Source organism: Myotis daubentonii, chromosome 11, assembly GCF_963259705.1.
Source record: "Myotis daubentonii chromosome 11, mMyoDau2.1, whole genome shotgun sequence".
Lineage (NCBI taxonomy): Eukaryota > Metazoa > Chordata > Mammalia > Chiroptera > Vespertilionidae > Myotis > Myotis daubentonii.
In genome coordinates this window covers 67,447,524-67,472,622 of record NC_081850.1, presented here as the reverse complement: position 1 = coordinate 67,472,622, position 25,099 = coordinate 67,447,524, and the positions used below count along the sequence as shown (strand labels likewise).

The 25,099-nt window shown below is 37.4% G+C and overlaps 1 protein-coding gene across 2 annotated transcripts in view; it reads right to left on the bottom strand.

The window, feature by feature from the left end:
• MEGF9 (multiple EGF like domains 9) overlaps window positions 1-25,099 on the bottom strand; it is an 84,761-nt gene that overhangs the window by 18,087 nt on the left and 41,575 nt on the right. For both annotated transcript variants that reach the window (XM_059657819.1, XM_059657818.1), the window contains exon 2: window positions 14,068-14,269. In XM_059657819.1, the coding sequence (XP_059513802.1) occupies window positions 14,068-14,269 (202 nt within the window). The remainder of the gene's footprint in view (window positions 1-14,067; window positions 14,270-25,099) is intronic.

The following is a 25,099-nucleotide window of genomic DNA, read 5'->3' as shown; positions in this document are numbered from 1 at the left end:
TACAAGCTATGAAATGTATGTATGGCATTCCTTTAGCTATCATGTTATTAATTTTAACTCAAGCAGTCACAAAATAACCAAAGATACAGTTCTAATTAGGGGAAATTAATTTATTAAGAAGCTTTGCTTTTCCTCTTTCCTCCTTCCTCAGACAGTTTACATATTGGCAGTCTGACAAAGAACGAGAAATAGAAAAAATAGATAATCAAATGCATCATTATTTTCTCCCTCTTTTTAAATAAGTAAATTTAGTTTAGGGAGAGACTGAAAGTACTAAAATTACTGAACTTAGAGCCTGAAATTATTAGTAAATTGTGGATTACAAGCGCTCTCAATAATTTAAAAATAATATTAACAGAGAGCTAACTCTGGTTGGGTGGCTCAGTTGGTTGGAGCATAGTCCTGTACACCAACAGGTGGTAGGTTCGATTCCCCATCAGGGCACATACCTAGGTTGCAGGTTCAGTCCCCAGTAGGGACACAAATGGGAGGCAACCGATCGATGTTTCACTCTCACATCCATGTTTCTCTCTCTCTCTTCCTTTTCCTCTCTCTCTCAAATCAATAATTAAAAAAAAAAAGACAGCTAGAAAACATTTTTCTAACCAGAAAAAGCTTTTACATCAGAAAATAAATTCTTAATTTCATGTCTGTGTCATATTATAAAGGTAATGAAAGAAATAATTTTTCCTCTTTTGTTATGAAATAAACTCAATAATTAAACATTTTGGCAAAAGACTATCTGCACTTAGTGTTCTTCTATCTACAATCATGGAAAAGACCATTGTGCAATGAGCAAAGCTCCTTTTCTGGAGGGGAAAAAAGATAGCTTTATTAGTTGAAAACACTGGGCCATTATGCTAAACATTCCTTATATTTTTTTAAAGCAAATAGTCTAAAATATGTTTAGAGGAAATCCATATTCAGACAGAAAGTCTCAATACTCAAAAAGGATATTACCTAAGTACAAAAATATTTTTTGATAGCTGATCTTACCAAAATCAAATTTAAACGTTTACTTAAAAAGTCAGAAGTAAAACTTAATGGCAAAGAAAAATAAAAAGTGTCATATTTCCCAAACCACAATTTGGGAAGATTTAGTTAATTTAACTAGGAAAGTTATTTCTTACTTCCGTAAGTGTTTTTTCTTTTTTTATGGAAGAAATACAGCCATAAGCATTCTCAAACCCACACGATTACTCCGTTATTTGATTTGAGATTTCTGCATTTCAAAAGTTCATTTTGGAAAGAGAAAAAGCATGAAGTCCAGTATAATCTTCTTGAAAAGAAGATGCTTCTCAAATATGTTAACATTTTTATTCTTTTGTAACCACTGCAAAAGTTTCGCTAAATGAAACGGTAATTATTAATACTTGATTTGTATACATGCTATGTCACAAAAATTAACTCAGAGTGCCTAGAATTTAGAACTAATTTTTTCACAGAAATGGCAGCATAAGGGGTGGCTTAGTTTCCAGAAGAGCAAACAAAAACAAAATGTTTATACTGATAGTGCTGAGGACCAAGTCCTTTAAACCCAAGTCCTATGCCTTTGAGTTCTGAACCCTTAGGTGATGGAATGGTCAGAAGGCAATATTAACATTTACTGAGTTCATACTATGGAGTTATAAATAAAATACATAGCACAAAACTTATATATTTAAAAATAAAACTTCTTAAACTTGATGGTATCTCAGATCTCTATGAGAATCTATTGAATGTTATTATATGTTACAGACCGCCTCCACAGAAATATGTACATATTCACCATAACATTTCACATGCTTCCCTCCTCTTAGGTTAAGAACTTCTGATCTTGAGCATAGGAGCATATACTAACCCAGAAATGAAAACCATGGGATTTTAATGTAACAGAAAGAACATGGGATGTGGTTTCAGAAGACCTTGAATTGACTCTTCTCATCACTCTGATATTTAATAAATATCCAAGCTTGGGCTCATTATGTAACCTTTCAATTAATATTTCTCATCTTTAATTTGATAGGTAATCATCCTTATCTACCTCTTGGGATTGTTGTTACCAAATAAGAAAATGTACAGGAGAAAAGAATACTGTTAATTGTAAATGACTTTGTAAGTAGGTATTAACATTCCCTGGAAACTACTGAATTTATAAACACAGGTGCAAGTTTGGAAAACCCCAATTATTGAAACATATGAGATAAATAATACCAGAGAATTCACTTAATACATAAAGAACCAAAATAATGAAATTAACAATTTTTAACCTAGTCCTATATACTTTGAATGACAAAGTAATCATGGCTGAAGCAGTTATGTACCTTTTCATAGGAAATCCAGAGAAACTTCAAGTTAAAATATATCTCTCTCTGGGATTAAAAAATTTAGATATTTTGAGTGGAAACCAAGTCCAAGGAGAAAAAGGATGAATAGTCCCATATTTCTCTCTCTACCCTCTAGGAAACATTTCTTGCTATGAAAAGAACCATCTGAGATGGAAAGAGTCATGCTGATTTAATTTTCTTTCAAGGGACACAGGAGAAGACAAAGCCTTCTTTGTGGCAACAAGCATCCTTGTATTTCAGCCTAAGTCTAACATAAGTTTGAGAAGCTCTTCTTTTAAAACTTTAGAGAAAAAAGATATTTAAAACATTAAAATAGGCTGTGAATTTGATTGAATATTCTAATCACAATGTCATACATCTAAAATGGCAGATATCTATGCCACCAGAATAAGTGTATTTCCTTATCCTGATTCCTCTTCTGGACCTCAGGCCAAGAATTATCCAGAAACAACTTCGTCCTCATAAGAATATAGTAATATTATCCATATTCCCTTGACTAACTGCTCCAAATAACAATTCTATTAACTTTTTATTTAGAAATAATACTAGATTTAAAGAAAAGTTGTAAAGATAGTACAGACAGTTGTATATCCTTCACCCAACTTTCGCTTACGTTAACTTATCATATAAACATGGTATATTCATTAAAACTAAAAATTATTAACAGTGCTATAATTTTTAATACTTTTAACTAAACTATAGACTATTATATTTAGTCTAATTTTTATACTACTGTCCTTTTTCTATTCCATGATCCAATCAGCATATCACCTTATATTTGCTTGCCTTGTCTCCTTAGCCTCCAATCTGACAGCTTCTCAGCTTTCCTTGTCTCTTATGATCTTGAAGCTTCTGAAGAGTATTGGTCAGATATTTTGTAAAATGTTTACCAATTTGAGTTTCTTTGATGTCCTGTCACAATTAGACTGAGGTTATATTGAGGAAGAATATGACAGAGATAATGTGCCCTTCTCATTGCATTTTATTAGGGATTATATGATAACTATATAACTTATTACTGATTATGTTATGATCTTGATCATGCAAATGAGAATTTTTCATGTTAGGAATCTGTCTATATGAGACCTAAACTTAGTATGGTTATCATGCTTATTTAGAAAATAAGTAGAAGTTCAGCCACTCAATTAATAAACCCTAGGACCTACTAAAGGCAGTCTAGTCAGACAGGCATTGGTTTGAGCCTGTTTCTGCCACTTACTAGTCTGTTGGGGAGCAAATTATTGAAGTCTCAGTTTCTTCATCTGTAAAATAATACCACTTCAATCAGTTGCTATTTTATTCTTATAACATAGTACATATAGCCCTAACCGGTTTGGCTCAGTGGATAGAGCGTCGGCCTGCGGACTGAAAGGTCCCAGGTTCGATTCCAGTCAGGGGCATGTACCTTAGTTGTGGGCACATCCCCAGTAGGAGGTGTGCAGGAGGCAGTTGATCGATGTTTCTCTCTCATCGATGTTTCTAACTCTCTATCCCTCTCCCTTCCTCTCTGTAAAAAATCAATAAAATATATTTTTTTAAAGATAGTACATATAAAGCATTTAGTCTGGTACATAATAAACATTCAATAAATGTTAATGCTGTTCATTCTGGACTAGATAGTGGCAGTAGTAATGTTAGTGTATTGACCACGTTGTGTGACATTTTCATCTTAGAAGGAAGTCAAACTACAGATCAGAAAAACACTATATGTTTGTAAGATTTTAAAAACTTTTTTTTTAAATATATTTTATTGATTTTTTACAGAGAGGAAGGGAGAGAGATAGAGAGTTAGAAACATCGATGAGAGAGAAACATCGATCAGCTGCCTCCTGCACATCTCCTACTGGGGATATGCCCGCAACCCAGGTACATGCCCTTGACCAGAATCGAACCTGGGACCTTTCAGTCCGCAGGCCGACGCTCTATCCACTGAGCTAAACCGGTTTCGGCAGATTTTAAAAACTTTTAAGTGTAGTAAAATGTCCTAGCAGAGAGATATTTAACTTGAGATTAAATTTGTAGTTTCTTTCTTTTTTAGCAAGAGAAGTTTATAATGGCTTTGCCATTTGGGCAGGGATAGAAAAAAAACCTGGAAGTAGGTCTTCCTGACTGGGTGAAGAATCATTTAAGTTAGGTTTCCCTTAGCTATGTAAGTACTAGAGGCCTGGTGCAAGAATTCGTGCATGGGTGGTGTCCCTCAGCTTGGCCAGTGATTCGGGCCTAGAGGGCTGGCCTGCCATGGGGAGGGACCACAGGAGGTTGGCTGGCCATATGAGGTTGGCTGTGGGAGCACACTGACCACCAGGGGGCAGCTCCTGTTTTGAGCATCTGCCCCTTGGTGGTCAGTGTGCATCATAGCGACCTGTTGACTGGTCGCCTAGTCATTTGGTCGTTCGGTCACTTAAGCTTTTATATATATAGAAGATATAGTGAACAAGCCCCACTGTTCATAGAGAAGGGTTTAATGAGACCTTTTGAATACTGGAAGAAGGGGGGGTTAGGAATTTGTTAGGTAAAATATTCTATAAAATGTCCTTGATCAGTACTCTTGGAGCTGGCTTGGACAGTGGAATGTGGCTGTACGTATAAAACTGAAGGAGATGATTGTTAAGATCTATAACTTTGGAGTCCCAATTTAGAGCATTTTTTTTTAAGAACTGTCATTAAGGGAGTGGATTTATCCTCCCTTAAAGAATTGTTGCTGCCAATGATTCTGGACCAATAAAAACTTCATCAGAATAGTGAGCAAGCATCATCTGTCAGGTTGTTCAACCCAGGCCTCAACCCAGCAATTTTATGAAGGAGTGGCAAACGACAATCTCAGTGAACTAATCAGAATCACGTTCCCTTAATACTTAGCATGAGAGGAAGATTGACTCATAGAGTTATTTTAAAAAATTTAATTAATTGGTGGAGAATGGGTTGCCTCAAAAGGAGGGCACTGGATTTATGCTGAGGTATATGAATATCAGAGGAATTGACTGGGGAAAAACAGGTATGCCTAAATTTGAACACTATTTGTAGAAAAGTTTGTCAGTTATATAAGCTTTCGACTTCCCCATATCTATTATGTTTGTTACCCAAACAGGCCTTATTATAAAGATGAATAGTTTAAAAACTCTTAAAAAATAAAGGGCCCTTGAATTAATTTTAGCGACACAGAAAGAACATGAGTATGGGGACACTGCTTGACATTCAGCAGCAAAGCTTATGGAGGCATAAAAATACCAGGGGATACAGTGGGTGGGAGCAACTACTGAAGCAGAGGAAAACAAATTAAATTTCTGCAGCCTGCAACAAAGGAAGAATGGTAACCCCAGGGAGAGAGTATGGGCCTGAGAAGGAACCCTAGGACTGAGCAAATCCTCAAATTCAACTTAGAAATACAAACTACCTTTAGATTTGTGTGTATGTATTAATGTAAAAATCACAAACTTTCCAGAGAATTATGCACAGAAACACTGCATAACACCATTCTCATTATTCTCCATTCCTTTCAATATTCTACCCATTCTCACTATTATTACTCTAATTTTGACCCTCACTACTTTTCATTCTGTCTCTAATCTTCTCCTATTTACCCCCATCCATTCTACTACTGCTGGAACACAGTGCTCACCGTTCTTCTGCCTAAAAATTGCTTTGTGAATAAAATCCAAATAATTTGTCTGGCCCTTAAGGCCGTCTGTGACCTGACCCCAGCAGGATTTGTCAAATTTATCTCCTTTACCCCTACTTCTCTTACACCTTACATCCTGTGTAAGCACATCTCTGAGACGTTAATCTTGCTGTTTCCTATTCTGTAGTGACTTTCCCACTTCTGTCTAAATCCTTTCCTTTCTTCAAAACTAACTTCAAAAGCTATCTCCTCAATGAAATCATCTCTGATTTTTCCAGCTATAAATGATATCTCCCAGTTTCTTAATCCCCTTGACTTTTTATCTTAATGTTTTATGATGTGGGTCAGTTTTGTATATATTTCTTATTGACCTTACTAGATCAGAAGCTCCTTTGGTCTTCCATTGTCCTGTTTATCCAGCACAAAATGTGTTGAACAAATAAACACCCTGGTACTAAATATAGCATTTGTATGAACTTGGTTATTTGTACTATTAACATATGCATAACTACAGATTTGAGGGAGCTATCCAGAAGAAGCATGATATTTTAATATTATCAGTAACAAAACTTTAACTTTAAAATATTTCTTTTAAAAATTTCAAACTGACCTAGAAGTGGCTTAATAGAAATGAAAAGAGGAGAAGAGTCTGTAAAATGGTTTAGGGAAAGTAACATGTTCCATCAACAGCAACTACATCAATTCACTGAGATATGTTAATGTTCACAAAGGTCACCGAGAGCTGGTGGGGGAAAAGTACGGCGATGTTTGTTTTTGTTTTATTTTCTCATTCATTTGATTAAAGCTGATATCTAAGTAATAATTAGAAGACCAGGAGGACAGATCATGTCCTGTATTGAATGGAGGATTTAAGATAGAAATGCACTGAAAAACGCACAGAGCTTTCCAAACTGTAATAGCATTATGTACACTTAAACCTCAATACACTCAGTGCCTTTTTCAGAATAAGCCCCTGTCTGGCCATTTATTAACATTCAAGTTTTAGTCTAATTTGTTTTACTATAAATTTAACATGATACTTGGTATAATGTGCTTAACATAAACCATGTGGTACTGTACAAAATTTGTTGAAACAAATGAATCACGATAGGTCAGAGGCTGAGTAGAGTTTGCTGCTTTTGATCAAGATGGTTAAAATTCTTCAAGGAAAAAAATATTAAAGTGTACCAAAAAAAAGTTAATTTAAACTATAGATTGGTATGATTGCAACAATAACAATAGGGGTATAAAATAAAGTTATTTTAAAATTAAAGCTATGAGGCTTTGTTCTGTTTTCCTATAAAACAGCATGAAAAATGCGAGTTAAAATTTCTTGACTTTGGTACACTTTGTATATGCAACTGTTTACCAGACATCTCTATCTGAGTTTCCCATAGTCACTGAATGAGCATGTCCGAAAATTAACATCATCATCATGTCCCTCCAACTTGCTTATTTACCTATATTCTTTATTCAGTTAATGAAATATTTTTTCACTCATGTGCCCATGTGAGAAAGAAATATGGGAGCTATTTCTCTGCCTGTCTTATTCTATACATACATCAACTATCTAATCTTGTAGATTTTATCTTCCAAATATTTCTTACATTGGTTGTATGCTTTCCAGCACCATTGCCGGTCAATGCTTTACATCAGGCCTTTAATCTCTCTTGCTGGGATTATTATAATAGCCTTCTAGCTGGTCTCCTTGCCTGAGTTCTCTGTCTCTATCCACCAGACTTCTGATAGAGTAATTTTTCTAAAAAGCAAATCTGATGTCACTCTTACTCAATATTCTTCACTGGATAAAGTAACTTGCATGGCACACAGCAGGTCCTTCATGGCCTCGCCCTATTTATTCTTCATTCATTCAAGCTGTTAATTCATCAAGTATTTACTGAGACTACTTTGTGCAAGGCGTTAGTGATACAACAGTGAACAAAAAGGCAAGTCTTATGTCTTAGCATTCCCCACTCTCCTTCAATTCCTCCTCTCCACCATTATCAAGTACTAGAGGCCCGGTGCACGAAATTCCTGCACAGTTAGGGTCCCTAGGCCTGGCCGGTGATCAGGGCCAATCTGTGGGGCAACCAGCGGGGCGATCTGGGGGGGGCGGTGCTGCTGGCACCCGCCTTGGCTGGCCTGGGGCCTGCAGGCTGGGGGCAGCTCCTGCATTGAGCGTCTGCCCCCTGGTGATCAGTGCACATCATAGAGACCAGTCATTCCGCCGGTCGGTCTATTTGCATATTAGGCTTTTATTATATAGGATTCCTTGCCTTCAAGAAATAGTGAGCCTCTTGCAATCTACTAAAGATGCCTTAATTCTTTCATACAAACTTCTACTCATCCTTCAAGTCTCAATTTAGATGTAACTTCCTCTCTCAAGACCTCTCTGAATTGCTTATACACTTTATAAATATTCATATTTTATTTGCATTTCTATCTTTTCTCTGACAGTAAGTTTCTTAAACACAGGATTAATGTCTTTGGACACATAATTGGCAAATGCAATGTCTTTATTCAATGGAACAAGTGAATAAAATGACAAAGCTTTCCTCAATAACTAATTGTATACCTAGTGATCAAATAAATTTTTCTTGATCTCCCAGAATTACAGGCAAAGTAATAAATAAGAGTTTATACAAGTAGCTGTTATTCTCAATTATTACACAAAATATGATTTTCAGAGCCCCATATGAATGTGAGCCTTGGAGGTTTTGTCATCTTTATACTTGATGTTTATTTCAGCATAAGTTTACTTCATTAGTAAAATTCTGCCCTCTGTCCTGGGGCACAGTCCCATAATTAAAAGTGCAAAATACTGCCGTGGCTGGTTGCCCAGTGGTTAGAGCGTCGGCCTGAAGACCAAAGGATTGCATGTTTGATTCCCAGTCAGGGACACATACCTTGGTTGCAGGCTTGATCCCGGACCCGACTGGGGCGTGTGGGAGGCAACCAATCGATGTATCTCTCTCATTGATGTTTCTCTCTCCCCCTCCTTCTCTCTCTGCCTCCCTCTCTCACCCTCCCTCCCTCCTTCCTCCCTTCCACTCTTTTTGAAAATCAATGAGAAAAATATCCTCAGGTGAAGATTTTTTTCAAAAGTACAAAGTAGTAAATATTTCAAAATACACTGTATAGCAGCAACCACAGATTTTATGAAAAGTATATTAAACCACTACAGAATTTCTTTGCTATCTTACAGTCTAAAATAATGCACCTTAACATACTATGAATACATTTTTAAAAATCTCAAATATGTATATAATTGTCTAGATATAAAGTCAGCCCTGAAATATTTTAAGAACTGTATTAAGAGACTCGGGCTCTCACTAGACATACTGCTCTTTGAGATAAAATGCTATGTGATTTCTTCATTCGTTTATTAAACATATATCCAAATGTAAATCATGAAAACATTAGAAATGAATTCCAAAAGCAAAATTGAAAAGTTAATATATTATAAACCAACTCTGTCCCAGTTAAACAGGTTGGAACACCAATGGTGATGTGAGGGGGTGGCCATCTGTCAGAACATAAAGGACTTTGTTTTTGTACACAAAAACATTGCTCAACCCACAGCTGGTGCCTGTAGCCAAATTCTACGCTCACTGGGACAACTCCCACTAAAATATATTGGCATAAAGAATATGGAAATGAATTTTTAAAAAGCCAGCTGTTTGTTCCCAGGGTATTAGATGTATGAGAGAAATCAGTCAGAATTGAGTCCATTTTTCTACTTCTATTTATTTTTAAAAAGGGAACAGGGAGTTTACAACAGGAAAGAATTTGAGTAGGTGTTAGGAGATCAGATTTTTTTCAACTCTCTGTATAATCTTATAAAATTCATTTGAATTCACTTTTTTTTCCCTCTTGATACAGTTGTCTTCTCCTCTCTCTAACTTCCCAAATCATAACTTGGAAAGTACATGTTAGTTCCTACCTTCTCTTGAAAGCCTTTACTTATTAGTTCAGCTTATTCCTGTTCCTTTCCCACTATAAACTACTCTACTTAGAAACTTAGCATTGTTTTGTATTGGTTTTAGCGTCTTTGCATCCTTTATTGGTCTTGCATAAATTATACATTTCTTCACAAAAGCAGAAGCAATACTGTTTTCACTCCAAAGTTTTTAGTCCTCTTTTGTAAGTCATAAATCCTATTCCTCACTTCTTTTTTATTAAAACAGTTTTGACACAAAGAGATGGTAATATAATAGATATTGTAACTGATAATTATTCATTGAAGGGCTAATCCTCTGATGCTCTCAATTTCTACTACGCTAAAATGGATTGGTTTTCACCAAGGAGTTATTCATATAGCATGACCATCACATTGAAGTCAGGGTCTGATTATCAGAGTACAACCATAAGAAATTCCTATAGCCTGGCCAGTGTGGCTCAGCAGTTGAGCATCGACCCAGGAAACAAGAGGTCGCCGGTTTGCTTAGCAGGTCATGGGTTCAATCCCCAGTGGGGACCGTGCAGGAGACAGCCAATTGATGATGTCCTCTCTCATAGATGCTTCTATCTCTCTATCTGTCTCCCTTCCTCTATCTCTAAAAACCAATAAAAATGTACTTAAAAAGAAATTCCTATAAAATGTCAAATAGTTCACTCCATAGCATTGAAGTTTCTTACAATACTCACTCTCTTTGCTCAGTATCTGAGATTTTGAAAAAGGCTGTGCCGGCATAATGAATAGGAATACATAATCTAGATCTAGATTGAAAATGTTTCAATCCCGCCGGAACCGGTTTGGCTCAGTGGATAGAGCGTCGGCCTGCGGACTGAAAGGTCCCAGGTTCGATTCCGGTCAAGGGCATGTACCTGGGTTGCGGGCACATCCCCAGTAGGAGATGTGCAGGAGGCAGCTGATCGATGTTTCTAACTCTCTATCTCTCTCCCTTCCTCTCTGTAAAAAATCAATAAAATATATTTAAAAAAAAAAAAAGAAAATGTTTCAATCCCAACTCTTTTGCTTACCGGCTATTACCTTGTAAGTGAAACTAATTATCTAACTTACAATTCTTTTCCTGTGCAAGTGAGAATAATAACAATAGTGTTGACCTGATATGGCTGCTCTGAGAAGTTAATTACTACTAGATGCAAAGAGGTTGGGATAGTGCCTAGCACATGTTCAATTAATTTTACCTATTACTGTTTTTCTAAAATATAGAATACCCAATATTAAAAGTTTAATAGGTTTCTTTATGAAAATGGAAGAAAATATATCCATTAGAATAAATAATTTCTTCTTTAACCTACCAGAAAAACCCAAATACCTCAATCCCTACTCATAGCCAAGTCTGGTTGACTTAATCCTCCTCATTTGTGAATCACCAATTCTATTCCTTGCTTTTTTTAAAAAATAGATTCAACTTCTAGGAAGTTATAGAGCTGAATCCATGTGCTAGTCACAATGTAAGTGGGTACACACACACACACACTTCTCACAAAAATCCTTTATGTTGTATGTATTAATCTTATTTTACAGATGAAAACACTGAGGCCTACAGAGGTCAAACATCTTAGTAAAGGTTATATAGTTAGTAAGTGGCTAAACCAAGAATGGATCAAAATCTATTAATTTCAGATTCCACTTCCTTCCTACTACACCTCACATATTTGCCTACAATTTCCTTTCTCCTTTAACTCACCTGTATATAATTAATAGCATAACACAACACAGAGAGGTGTTTCCTCATAGTTTACCATATGTTCTTGCCAAAGCACATAGTTCTGCAACTTCCCTTTCTGTTCCTCTAATCTCAGGTCAATTTAACTTCCTTTCTGGTAGTAAGAAATGTGGTGCTTCGAGATAGATTTAGAGCTCCCATGTCTTCCTTCTAAAAATTTCTTTTAAGTACAGGCTTAGAAGTAAACATTTTTCTATCTCTCCAGAAGTACTCAAAGCAAATGTGTTTGCAGAATCTTATTTTAACAACTAGAGGCCTGGTGCATGGATTTGTGCATGGTGGGGTCCCTCGGCCTGGCTGTGGGGATCAGTCTGAAACCAGCTCTCCGACATCCCCTGAGGGGTCCCGGATTGCGAGAGGGTGGTTTTCAGTTGACGTACCCCAGAATCGGGCTCCCTCCTCTCTAGTTCTGGGTGTGTCACCCAAGAACCACCACTGCCAAGTGATCACAGTTCAGCAGCTCCTGCATTGAGCATCTGCCCCCTGGTGGTCAGTGCACGTCATAGCTACTGGCCGGTGGGTTGCATACACACACACACACACACACACAAACACACACACAAACACACACACACACACTCTAGTGGCCCGGTGCACGAAATTCGTGCACGGGGGGAGAGGGTTCCCTCAGCCCAGCCTGCACCCTCTCCAATTGGACATCCCTCTCACAATCTGGACCTCTGGCTCCTAACCGCTCACCTGCCTGCCTGCCTGATTGCCCCTAACCCCTCTGCCTGCCTGCTTGATCACCCCTAACCTCTCTGCCTGCCTGCCTGGTCGCCCCCAACTGCCCTTCCCTGCAGGCCTGATCTTGCCCCCAACTGCCCTCCCCTGCCGATCTGATCACCCCTAATTGCCTCTGCCTTGGCCCCCATGAACATGGTTTTGTCCACGAAGTCAGACGTCTGGAAGATGGCCAGTTGACCTGGTCTAATTAGCATATTACCCTTTTATTAGTATAGATAGTAGTGAATAGGTCATTAGATACCGGAAGGAACAAATCTCATCTTTTAAAATGATAAGAAATGTGAACCTTCTGAATATAACTTGTGTAGGCATGTTTTGGGGGAGTAAAGGAAGCAATGGTGAGCAATTATTATGTTCTCAACCTCAATAGAGGAATTAACAGTTTTCTCATTATAAAAGCCATATGGTACGGTGATAAGGACACTGAACTTAGAAGACCTAACTTGGAATTCTTTCTCTGCCACTTACAACCTTTGTGATTTAATAACATACATAAAAGGAGTTGCTGTGAGGATTGAAGCAAATAATTATATAACATAACTAGCATCCTAAATTTGTTATTGTTGAACTTGAAATCATAAACTTCTTAACCAAGTTCACGTCTATACTTTGAAGTACAATATGATACAATATTGTACAATAGTACACTATGATTTAGAAAGCATACAAAATATCTACTGCTAAGTATAAAGAACCTTTTCTGCTACAGAGCTAAAACTTCTTTAAAAATATTCCCTCATTAAGCTAACAATATTCCTTTCAAATTAAAACAAACCAGAATTTATTAAGTGATGTGTGTTAGGAATTTTATATAAATTCTACTCATTTGGCCTTCACAACAACCTTGAGAACAAACTGAGACTTGGAGAAATGAAATAACTTGTCAAAAACACACAGCTCCTAAGTGGCAGCAGATCTTGGATCCATACCCAGGTTAGATTGATTCTAAAGCTTGTGCCCTTTTTTTACATAACATCACCTCTTTGACTTTCTGACATGGGTCCACGAAAAGCTACAAGTCTCATACAAAGTCAAAGAATAATTATTTTCAGTGTAGGGAAGGCAAATCCTCAGATTTGTTCTACTAGATTAAGTCACCTCCAAATAACAGACTATTTTAAAGTTAAGTTTCAGACAATTCCTGCTTAATCTAGTTTTGGTCCCCAAAAATGTGCTGGTACATAAAGTGAACTCGGTCTTTTTCCCACTAGCTAAAGAAATTAATATATTATCAAGTTTAAGCCTTAGATGTGCAAAGACACTGTTCTAGAATTTTGTTAAGAGAAAAAAACAAATCAAAGAATACATTTCCTGAATCTCTAATGGTATGTTAATAAACAGAATTGTTTCCACTGGAAATGCCTGAACTTACTGCTTCCATAAAGCAGACTGCTTTCTCCATTATTTTTCCCATGAAGTTTAGAGAAACTATCACAAAGCAAAATTGGTGACTCGGGTGCTTCTGAAGAACTAAATCTGTCAGTTAGAAGCTTTGTAATCTTGGCATTAAATATGCCATAATATATATAAAATGAGGTGATAAAAGTCTGTGAAATATTTTGTAAGTCTATGGCCACTCTCCCTCTTCTTTTAAACCAGTCTGGTCCTTGAGAGCAGGAGCATTATTATTATTATTAATCAAATAAAATTAACTTTGCCTCTATCTTCTGCTGCTTACCTGTTGCAGAGTATGCTGAGGGCTCCATGTGGGCTACATTCACATGGCAGACAGAGCCCAGAAGTGTGATTCAGGTAAAAGCCCTCCTTGCAGGTTTCACAGTGAACCCCCTGATACCCTGGCAGACACTCGCACTGCCCTGTGGTCTGGTTGCAGCGATTCACATCCAGGCTTCCAACCACAGAGCAGTTACATACATATTCTGCAAAGGAGAGAAGGAAAGAGACATTATTAACTAAGATTTAATGCTTTCTTAATAAAATGAACTCTATTTTTCTTAATGTTCATAACAACTTTGTATGGATAGATAAAACTAATTCTAGTTCAAATCCACTTTTTATTCTACTTAGTTCATTTAAATTGGGAAATATATACAGTAAAGTACATGAAACTATGTATCATTCATATTTATAAAACTGACATTTCAATTTCCTTTCCAGTACTCTTCATCTTCTAGCTCTTTGACCTTACAATCCAATGTGTGTGGGTCTGTATATTACTAGTTTTTCTGGATTGTAAATCGCCAAAGGCAGGGCCTAAGTTTATCCACCAGGCACATGTTGGAAATAACAACATATTAAATAATAAATAATCCCATTGTATAGCTGAAAAAGCCTAAGGCTCAAATCGTTAACTATAGTAACTTACATAGATCAGACAAGATTGTGCTACAGCTGGAATCATAAGTTAATATGTTCTTCCTAGGAAGAAATTAACAGAGAATTGAAACTTTAAGTTGAGAAAATGATAAGATAAATCCCAGATGAGAAAGTTTATAGGGTCATCTTGATCGGTGGGTTAAAACCAATCAAAATTTGAATCTCTTTCTCAAGTTAAAAGATTTAGAAAATAAACATTTTCTTTAGATACATTTCAAACAGTTCTTTAGATGAAATTATTTAAAAGTCCTTGGTGTTAGCCTTTTAATTCAGATACATTTAAGGTCAGTTAGGATTTGGTTTGTGCTATTATTTATACTCATTTTATCAGGAAGAAAGCATTTTCAGCATAGTTTGACACAATATTAACATGGGACTTTGCAAACATGCAAAAACTTATAGTTAAAATAAACTGCAGATAAAACTTTGTACATATTTTAGGAATAGCCCCCATTCCAAAACAGCTATGAACCTAGGTTTTAAAAGCCCAGAGAAATCTATGATACAAATTATACTTCTGAATAGATAAGGTACTATATAAAATGGCTTTATTCTGACAAAAGTTTAGCTCAAAAAAATCTTTAATGTAATTTTTGGTGATTTCTTAAAAGTTACTAGATAACTGAAAATCCAGAGTTTTAAATAGAAAGTTATAAAGGAGTTTATTTTTCTATTCTAGAAAAGGAAATTAACCTTCAAAATAATTTATGTCATCAGAAGCAGTTTATTCACACAAGTCAAAACAAAGGATTCCACACAGATATTCCCACGTGGCTAACTCCATACCTCCCACATTTCTTCAGTTCCTAACCTTTAGTGTTAGCTTATCTCCCTTTTCTTTCCACCTCTTCTAATTTGTAAATTTACCAAATGAATAAATATATATGGGTGATTATTTTATGTATATGTCAAGCTTGAGTAGTGAGTTAGTTACAAACCTAGAGTTAAGTTCAGATTTCTTCAGCCCCAAACTTCAGAAAGGAATATGCCTCATATCTCAATCAATATTCTTATTTTTATTAGCTATATAAGCATGACATTTCTTTGACAGTTACATTTTCACATTATTTCTACTCTGTGTGTGTGTGTGTGTGTGTGTGTGTGTGTGTGTGTGTGTGTGTGTGTGGTTTTTGTAAATAAGGAAGCCATGTTTAGTGGTCTGTAAACCTGCCAATGACAACTTCATGGCAAGACCTTCACTCCACCAAAAATGACTAGAATGCTTAAAATAACACTTTTCTTCCAAAATATGGCAGAACTTCAACATGCATCCAAATTCCTCCTGCTGAACCAATTTCACCACAAGTTACCTAACCAAATTATACTAGTAGGGGCAAAACTAGCTAAAAAAAAAAAAAAAGTTTGTTTAACTCTATAATAAAGACTGAGAATTTTGCTCTGACCAGTGTGGCTCAGTTGGTTGGAGTGTCATCCCATGGACCAAAGGGTCGCAGGTTCGATTCCCAATGAGGACACATACCCAGATTTCAGGTTCAATCCCTGGTCAGAGCACATACAGGAGGCAACTGATTGAAGTTTCTCTTTCATCTCTCTTTCTCTCTCTCTCTCTCTCTCTCTCTCTCTCTCTCTCTCTCTCTCTCTCTCTCTCTCTCTCTCCCTCTCTCTCTCTCTTTCCTCCTCCCTTCCCCCTTCCTTTTTGTCTAAAATCAATAAAAACACATCCTCGGGTGAGGATCTAAAAAAAAAAAAAAAAAGATTGACAATTTTATCCTATTATTTCCTTACTAATGTACGTTCATCTGAAACCTGAATCAGTATTCCCAATGAATAATTAGTAGTATTTTTTTAAAGAACTCAATTAATCTAAGAACTCTGAGGCAAAACTAAGGTTTTTCTTCAGTAAAGTTTTAATGGATAAATCTTCGATATTAACCAAGTTCATTAGTTATTTCTAAGGAGCTAATTCAAGCTCTTCATTATCCCCTGAACATATTCTTTCTAGTCCCATCTTTGAACCTTTGCTCATTCTGTTCCTCTTGAAATATTCTCTCCTCTCCACATATTGAAACCTATTTCAAGAATAGCTGAAATTTACTCCTCCATACACTCAATCTCTATTGTTTTTATTGTGAATCCATAACATCTACCACTTACAACTCTCATATGACAATAAAGTGAAGGAGTTTTGAGCACAGTCTGTAGAGGCAGACAGCTGCAGGTTAAATCTAGTTCTCTCACTTACTAATTTTATGACCTTAAGCAAGTTAGCTAACCTTGTGCCTTTCATTTCTCATATGTAAAAAGGGCATAATATAGTACCTATAACATTTAGCCCCAACATCTAAGCTGGAAGTAATTTGGAATTCTGCAATAATTAATACAATTGCTGGTAGAAATGAATACCTAATAAAATAAACACAAATCAGACGTCAGATTCATAGGCCACATAGCTTTGTTGTACCCTGTGGATAAGATCTGAAAGCCCAGTTTTTAAACTGTTTAAAAACAGAAATATAAAGGCCCAAAGAAAAGACAATACACTCATGTTTTTATCTGAGAACTTAAACTTATGGGATAATTTTGATATAAAAGTATTCAAAGTAATTATTGCATTTAAATTTAAAGTTGTGGGCCATCTATAAGTAGAGAATAAAATGGTATCCCACATATACCTCTATACATTACTAATATGGGTTCCTATAAATACAATGACAAAAACAGAAAGGTTTAGGACGTGGTTTCAGACAGAATGAAAAAGAGCATTTATTCCTAACAGTAGTAAGTGAATGACCACCTGAGTGCCAGGAAGAGAGCCGATGTATCAAGACAAAAACACACTATCATGTTAACATTCTTCTCCAAATTAACCAAAGGAAAGGAAGCTGAAGCAAAGCCCAGGAAGATGTGCATCTTTCCTGTTTGGAGCTTAGAATCCAAGGCCCTATCCCAGGGATTGACCTCAAATGAAATGACTCAAGTTAAATAAATAGCCTAAGCAACAGTAATAAATGTAAAGTACCATGAACATCCATTTCATGTATCAGGAAAACTTGCTAACTTGTAAGTAGAATAGTATCTCAGAGCCTTCACAGTTCTTAATATTCATATGGAACCAGATAGGAGTTAATTCAGAAACAATGCAATTTACTAGGAGGTTGGCAAAATGAAAAGAAATAAAATTTCAATTGATAGAAGCAGTGGGAGGACCTATAGCCAAAGAAAAGAGATGAAGTGCTGATTTTTTTTTACAATATATTTTTTATTGATTTCAGAGAGGAAGGGAGAGAGATAAAGACATAGAAACATCAATGATGAGAATCACTGATTGGCTGCCTCCTGCACGCCCCCCACTGGGGGGGATTGAGCCCACAACCCAGGCATGTGCCCTTGGCCAGAATCGAACCTGGGACCCTTTAGTCCACAGGCCAACACTCTATCCACTGAGCCAAACCAGCCAGGGCGAAGTGCTGATTTTTTAATGAAGTAGAACCATAGACACCAGAGCAGCACAAAGGAGTCTGTAACATGACTAATGAATGATAATGAGAATGAAACTATATGAAGAGGACACAAAAAAGTAATCACAGACAAGTCTCAATAAAATGCCAAAAGCTCATTTGGTTGCCTAAGAGTAAATATGGAATAAACTCTCTGTCATTTCAGTAGCAGTTTTCCTTTCAATGTTCTATAATTCTTAGGAAAACTATAGAGAAGAATGTTAATGTGTAGAAAGCAAATATTAGCAGAGAGACTGAAACCTTTGGCAACATTTTTTCTTTTTGTTTGGCTTCTGAAGAGCAATGAAACACAGTGATTTGAACCCTGAAGAAGAATAAGAAAATAAAATTTGGTGCCAAACTGTTTGAAAATAGACATAAAGACCCAAAGGAAAGACAATACATTTGTGTTTTTCTCTGAGAACTTGAATTTATAGGATGTTTTTTATGTAAAAGTATCCAAAGTAATCCTTGCATTTAAATCACACTCTGTACTTTTTCAAATATTCCCTACCAAGGACCAAGAGATGAAAATTTTAAGCACCTAAAAAATATAATAGAGTAATTTTGTTTAGAAGTCCCACAAGCCCCCCAACCCACCCCATGCACAAACAACTGTTCTTGTAAGATATTATCTCCTTGAACATACTAAAGACCTCTTCTGGACCTTTCATACACCTGGCAGGCTTCTCTCTGTGTCAGACTTAAACCACCTTATGTCCCTGCTCAGTAAAAAGTCCATCATATCTTCTAGAAAATTTTAATTGTGTTTTTTTTTAAATATATTTTATTGATTTTTTACAGAGAGGAAGGGAGAGAGATAGAGAGTTAGAAACATCGATGAGAGAGAAACATCGATCAGCTGCCTCCTGCACACTCCCCACCAGGGATGTGCCCGCAACCAAGGCACATGCCCTTGACCGGAATCGAACCTGGGACCCCTCAGTCCACAGGCCGACGCTCTATCCACTGAGCCAAACCTGTTACTGCTTTAATTGTGTTTTTGTACCTGCAATTACTTTGATGAGAATAAGCTGACGTTAGAAAAATTTTAATTGTGATAGTATGTTCTAATTAATGTGTCCTTGGTCTTCCTGTACCTCTTTCTGGAGTCCTTTCTGGGAGATGTAATGAACTATGATGTCTGGAGACTCAAGCAGTTTGGTACAATACTGTGTTTAATCTTTTACAGATAAGAACAAACTTTAAGGCAGTAAATAAAAGATTTGAATAAGAAGATGAAAAAATTGTATCCTCAGTCAATTCATGATGCAAATCTTATAGAACAAAGAAATGTAAATTGATAATAGCATTGTTGCTGAAGTAAAATGATTACAAAATAAGTATTACATAGATACTGGAAAAATACTTGTAAATATAACTAACACAGACCACTCACAAAAATCTAGTTCAAGAATATAGCCTGAAATTCTATCTATAGCTTCTTGCAAAATTATAGAAATTCTTTTGAAAAATTTAATTTCTGACTCTTTTTCATTCCTTCAACAATGACTTCACTCTTGTTTTTCAATATCTTCAAATATTGAAAGAATAAAAAAATTGGTCCATGCTACTCCAAAACTTTTCATTCTTCCCAATATTCAGAAGACATATATAAAATGTAATATAATATTAAAGGCATCTTCTGGCCCTAACCAGTTTGGCTCAGTGGATAGAGCGTCGGCCTGCGGACTCAAGGGTCCCAGGTTCGATTCCGGTCAAGGGCATGTGCCTTGGTTGCGGGCACATCCCCGGTAGGGAGTGTGCAGGAGGCAGCTGATCGGCGTTTCTCTCTTATCGATGTTTCTGACTCTCTGTCCCTCCCCCTTCCTCTCTGTAAAAAATCAATAAAATATATTAAAAATAAAGGCATCTTCTGTTCAATCTCAAAGTAGCAAAAACTAAAAGATATGAATTTAAAATGTATTAAGGTTCAGTACTTAATCTTATATCCAAATTCAAAACATTAAAAACTCAGTAAATTTAAGCTTATCTGAAAATATTTTAAAAACATTATCAATATAAGCTATAAGCAAAGTATTCTAAAGTATACTTTTTGTTCTTAAATTATTTAATATCTGTAAGAGGTGTTTTTCTCAAGCACCACCAGTTTTCAAATTGTTCCAAATACTCCTTAATCTAGGGGAAGGATTTATGCTCAGGACTTCAAAATATCTAGAAACTTTACATTTTATTTGCATACCATACGTTAGTATCATCAGCAGGAAAACATAATTACTTTGTTTGTCAATATTAGTAGGCCATCTATAATTATGAAGAAAGTCAGTGTCTTGGGCTTATTATTAAGCCCAAGGAATAAGCTGATTCCAGAATATAAAATACTAGAGGCCTAATGCACGAAATTTTTGCATGGGTAGGGTCCCTAGGCCTGGCCTGTGATCAGAGCCAATCTGTGGGGCAACTGGTGGGACTATCGGGGGCCCCCCACTGGCACTCACCTGGTGCCACCCACTTGCCAGCCCCGCCCCCCGCCGCCACTGGTGAGGGAGGTGACTGGCAGGGTGATGCGGGGGGCGGGGGGGGCGGCACTGCCCCCCATCCGCTTGCCAGTCAGCGCCGCACCCCACCGCCACAGCCACCAGTCACCTCCCTCTGCGGGGCAACCAGCTGTGCAATTGGAGGCCCCCACTGGCACCCGCCTTGGCTGACCTGGGGCCTGCAGGCTGGGGGCAGCTCCTGCATTGAGCATCTGCCCCTGGCGGTCAGTGAGCATCATAGCGACCTGCCATTCCACCAGCTGTTCCACCGTTCAGTTGATTTGCATATTAGACTTTTATTATATAGGATTTAGGGAGCTTTATGAACTGAGGTCATATAACAGAGATCATGTCATCACCCATCATACTGGAACAATTGTTACCATTTACCACTGTACCCTCAAGCCAAAGGAAAACATAACTTTCTACAGAATAACTGTCTACTCCTATACCTTCTCCCTTTCCCTCTTCCTTTTTCTCTATCAATTGTGGTCTATTGTTTGTATATTAAATGAGATAAAGAATACAATGCAAAGTAAGTATACAATCCTATCTAATAATAGACAAACATGGTAATTAACTGTACCTTCGCTACCATCGCCATTGGCTGATCAGCGTGATATGCAAATTAACCACCAACAAAGATGGCGGCTAATTTGCATACTGCAGGCAGGGCGGGACACCAGGAGCCGCCATCCAGGCCCCTGTGTGAAACCCCAGGAGCCCCTAGGAGCCGCCGGAAAGCCAGGCCGCAGGCAAGGTGGCCCCCTGGGACCCAGGAGCCGCCTTGCCTTCGGCCCGTGATCGTGATCGTGATCATGATCATGATCGGAAAGCTGGGCCGCAGGCAAGGCGGCCCCCCGGGACCCAGGAGCCCATCAGCGAGGTCTGCAGGTGAAGCAGTGATCAAGCTATGAGGGGGAGTGTGGGGGGCGAAAGGAGCTACAGGAGCAGCTCTGGCCGGAGACTGAAGACTCCAGCCAGAGCAAGGAGCAAAGACTAAAGGCTCCAGACGCAGCTAAGACTGTATCCAGAGCGAAGATAGAAGGCAGTGGCCAGAGTGAAGGTCTGGGTCCCGGGTGCCAGAGGGAAACTGGTGCTGGCAGCCAGGGAAAAGAAGGCCTATTGCACGAATCTTCGTGCAACGGGCCTCTAGTATAATAATAAATACTACTTTTAATATTTGGACACATATTATACTTTAGTATGTTTATCAGAAAAGCATATATCTAAGGCTCTGATAAATACTTTTTTATTTATTCAAATTCTAAGTGCAATATAGATATCAGATAATAAGAGTGTTAGAACCATGATCTGACTTACAAAAGTAGAAGTTCTCTTCTCTATACACAACACAATCATTAGAACAACATCCACTGAATGGAAGTCAAAGAACAAACTTCACATTAAGAGATAAGGAGTACCCACTTATTAGAATGCCTAAAATTAATAAAACAAAAAAACCTGACGATATCAAGTGTTGACAAGGATACTTTCAAAAATTACTGTTGTGAATGCAAAGTAGTACACACTTTGGAAAATACTTTGACAATTCTATATAATAAAAGCCTAATATGCTAAGTGTCTGACTGTTCGACCAGTTGCTATGACACGCATTGACCACCAGGAGGCAGACGCTCTGACCAGTAGGTTAGCCTGCTGCTGGGGTCTGGCAGATCAAGATTTGGCAAGCTGGGCCAGACACGCCCTTGAGCCCTCCCGCAGTCCCTCCCCAGCCCTGATCGTGCACCAGTGGGGTCCCTTGGCCTGGCCTGCCCCCTCTCGCAATCTGGGATCCCTCAGGGGATGTCAGAGAGCCGGTTTCAGCCCGATCCCCACAGGCCAGGCTGAGGGACCCCACCCTCTAGTTTCTTATAAAGCTAAATATACTTTACAATATGACCCAGTAATTCCACTCCTAGATATTTATCCAAGAACAATGAAAACCTATGTTTACATAAAAACTGGTATACAAATTCTTATAGTAGCTATATTCATAATCATCCAAATCTAGAAACAAACCGAATGTCCTTCAACTGGTGAATTGGTACATCCTTACAATGTAATACTACTCAGCAATAAAAAGGAATGGACCACTGATAGGCACGAGTATAGAAGATATCAAATGCATTATGTTGAATGAAAGAAGCCAGACTCAAAAAACTACATATTGTATGATTCCATTTACATGATATTCTGATAAAGGCAAAACTATAAGAGCAGAAAATAGATCAGGGGTTTGCCAGGAATTGGAAGTAGGAAGAAGGGCTAACTACAAAAAAGGAAGCACAGGGAATTTTGAGGAGTAATGAAACTGTTTTGCATCTTGAATGTGCATTTGTCAGAACTAATAGAACTGAATATCAAATGAGTAAATTTTATCAGATGTAAATTTCATTACAAACAAAAACTTTTTAAAAAAGCAATGAAGTTTTACTAGATTCTTAAATTTTGCTAAAAGGAAGCCATGATATGCCACAAGCAACTACTTTAGCTGGACTGTAGCACTAAAGTCAACGTGGCACCCAACTAATAAACTTTTTCAAAGCTAATGTTACAATTAAGATAGCAAGAATTGACTAACGCTTTATCTGATTACTAGAGGCCCGGTGCACATTGTAAGGAAATTAATTAGAAGAAATATTTTAATACCGCTATTCACCCTTTCTCTATAATAGAACTGTCAACTAAGTTCACGATCGACAATAACAGATGGAAACACATGCATGCGATTGGCACCAGCAAGAGCTTTATATATATAGATAAACTTGCTTAATTAGACCTGCTTTCTGATTTAGCTAAACTTTTTCTAGCCAAGTGAAGCATCCCAAGTTCTCTTTCAGGTAACTGTCAGAAACACAGCAGTAAATATCAATACAAAGCAGATTATTATTGTAGATCATGCAGGGAGAACGAAGGGTAAAATATTTAACTACAGCAGTGTTTGACTATATCCTGTGCAGTGAGAAAACCTGAAGTCATTTTCAAGGTTCACCATTTCTTACTTCTTTTCAGTCGGGTCAAGTTTCTAAGCTTCCTAAATCGTTTTCCGGCTAATGAAAAGAAAATAGGATTCCACCGAGTCTCCTATCTACCTACTCCAGGACTTCTGTGAGGAATGAGATAAGGCACGGGAAAATGCCTCACAGACATCTGGTTAAAGTGTAAAATGTTTCTACCTGGCTATAAAGCAAGGTGTTCCTGGGCTGAAGAAACTGCAAGGAGGCTAATCACTAGGGAGAGGAAGACAGGAGTTGCTATGTGATATCACTACCTGGAGCCCACAGCCACCGTTGCCAGGCTGGACTGGGTTGGGCTGTGGGCCGCATTTTGCACCATGGGGTCTCGGCAGCGTTGGTGGGTGATATGGTGGGCTGTCACTCAGGGGTGGTGGCAGGGCCTGTGCCCCATTTGGGGGAAGCCGAGGGTTGCTTTGTCAGCACCAGGTCCATGGTGCTGTTTCTCTGTAAATGGCCAGTGTGCGACACGGCAGCTCCTGCGTTAAGCGTCTGCCCCCTGGTGATCAGTACACATCATAGCAACCAGTTGGATGGACGGTCAGACACTTTAGCATATTAACCTTTTATATATATATAGATTGCATAAGAAGTTGTGGAATGTTTTAGGATTTAAAATGCTATTTAACTAAAAGAAGCAGAATCTTTCTCCTTTAGCTCTAGCTTAAGTCATGTTGTAATTGCTCCAATGTAGAATGAGGGAGAATAGGAGAAAATGAGAGCTAAAGATGTATAGGATTTCCAGCTGTTTTTTCAAATACAATCATTTATTTCCTTGAGATTCATCATTAAAAACCCTACTCTATTTAAACAAAGGCCAGGAAAATGCATGTATGACAACTCTGAATCTAGCCTGCCTATCCAACCTAGAACTTCACCCTTTTTAACAAAACTAGGATAGCATCTACAAAAATAACATCTCTCTTGATTTTCAAATTGAAAAGGAGAAATAATTATATCAGAATCAAGAGTAATAATACTTTATTCAAATCTCATTCTGGACATCAAAAGAACAGAAAGTAACAACAATGAAATATGCTATCTTGACTATAGGCCTGTTGTCCTAAGTGCATGGTATCTTTATTTCAAAAATGTACTTTTTATTAGGTCCATATTTCTCTTTGTAGGTTTAGAATATAGGAATCTTAGAAAGGCCTCATTCTAAGGAAGAGGAATTATCAATACAGAGTTTTTATTTTTATAAAAGGTTTTACTCTAGTGTAACAGTAATACTCAAATTACATTTCACATTTATGTTATGTCAGGGCTGGGTCACAAATCTTTACAAAGCTGGGAACTTAATTTTAAAGCTGATGAGATTTTTGAGTTAAACCAGACTTTGAAGAAATTTGGAAAGTTTTAAAACCTTCACTTTTAAAGAAAAGCTTTATGCTTTACCT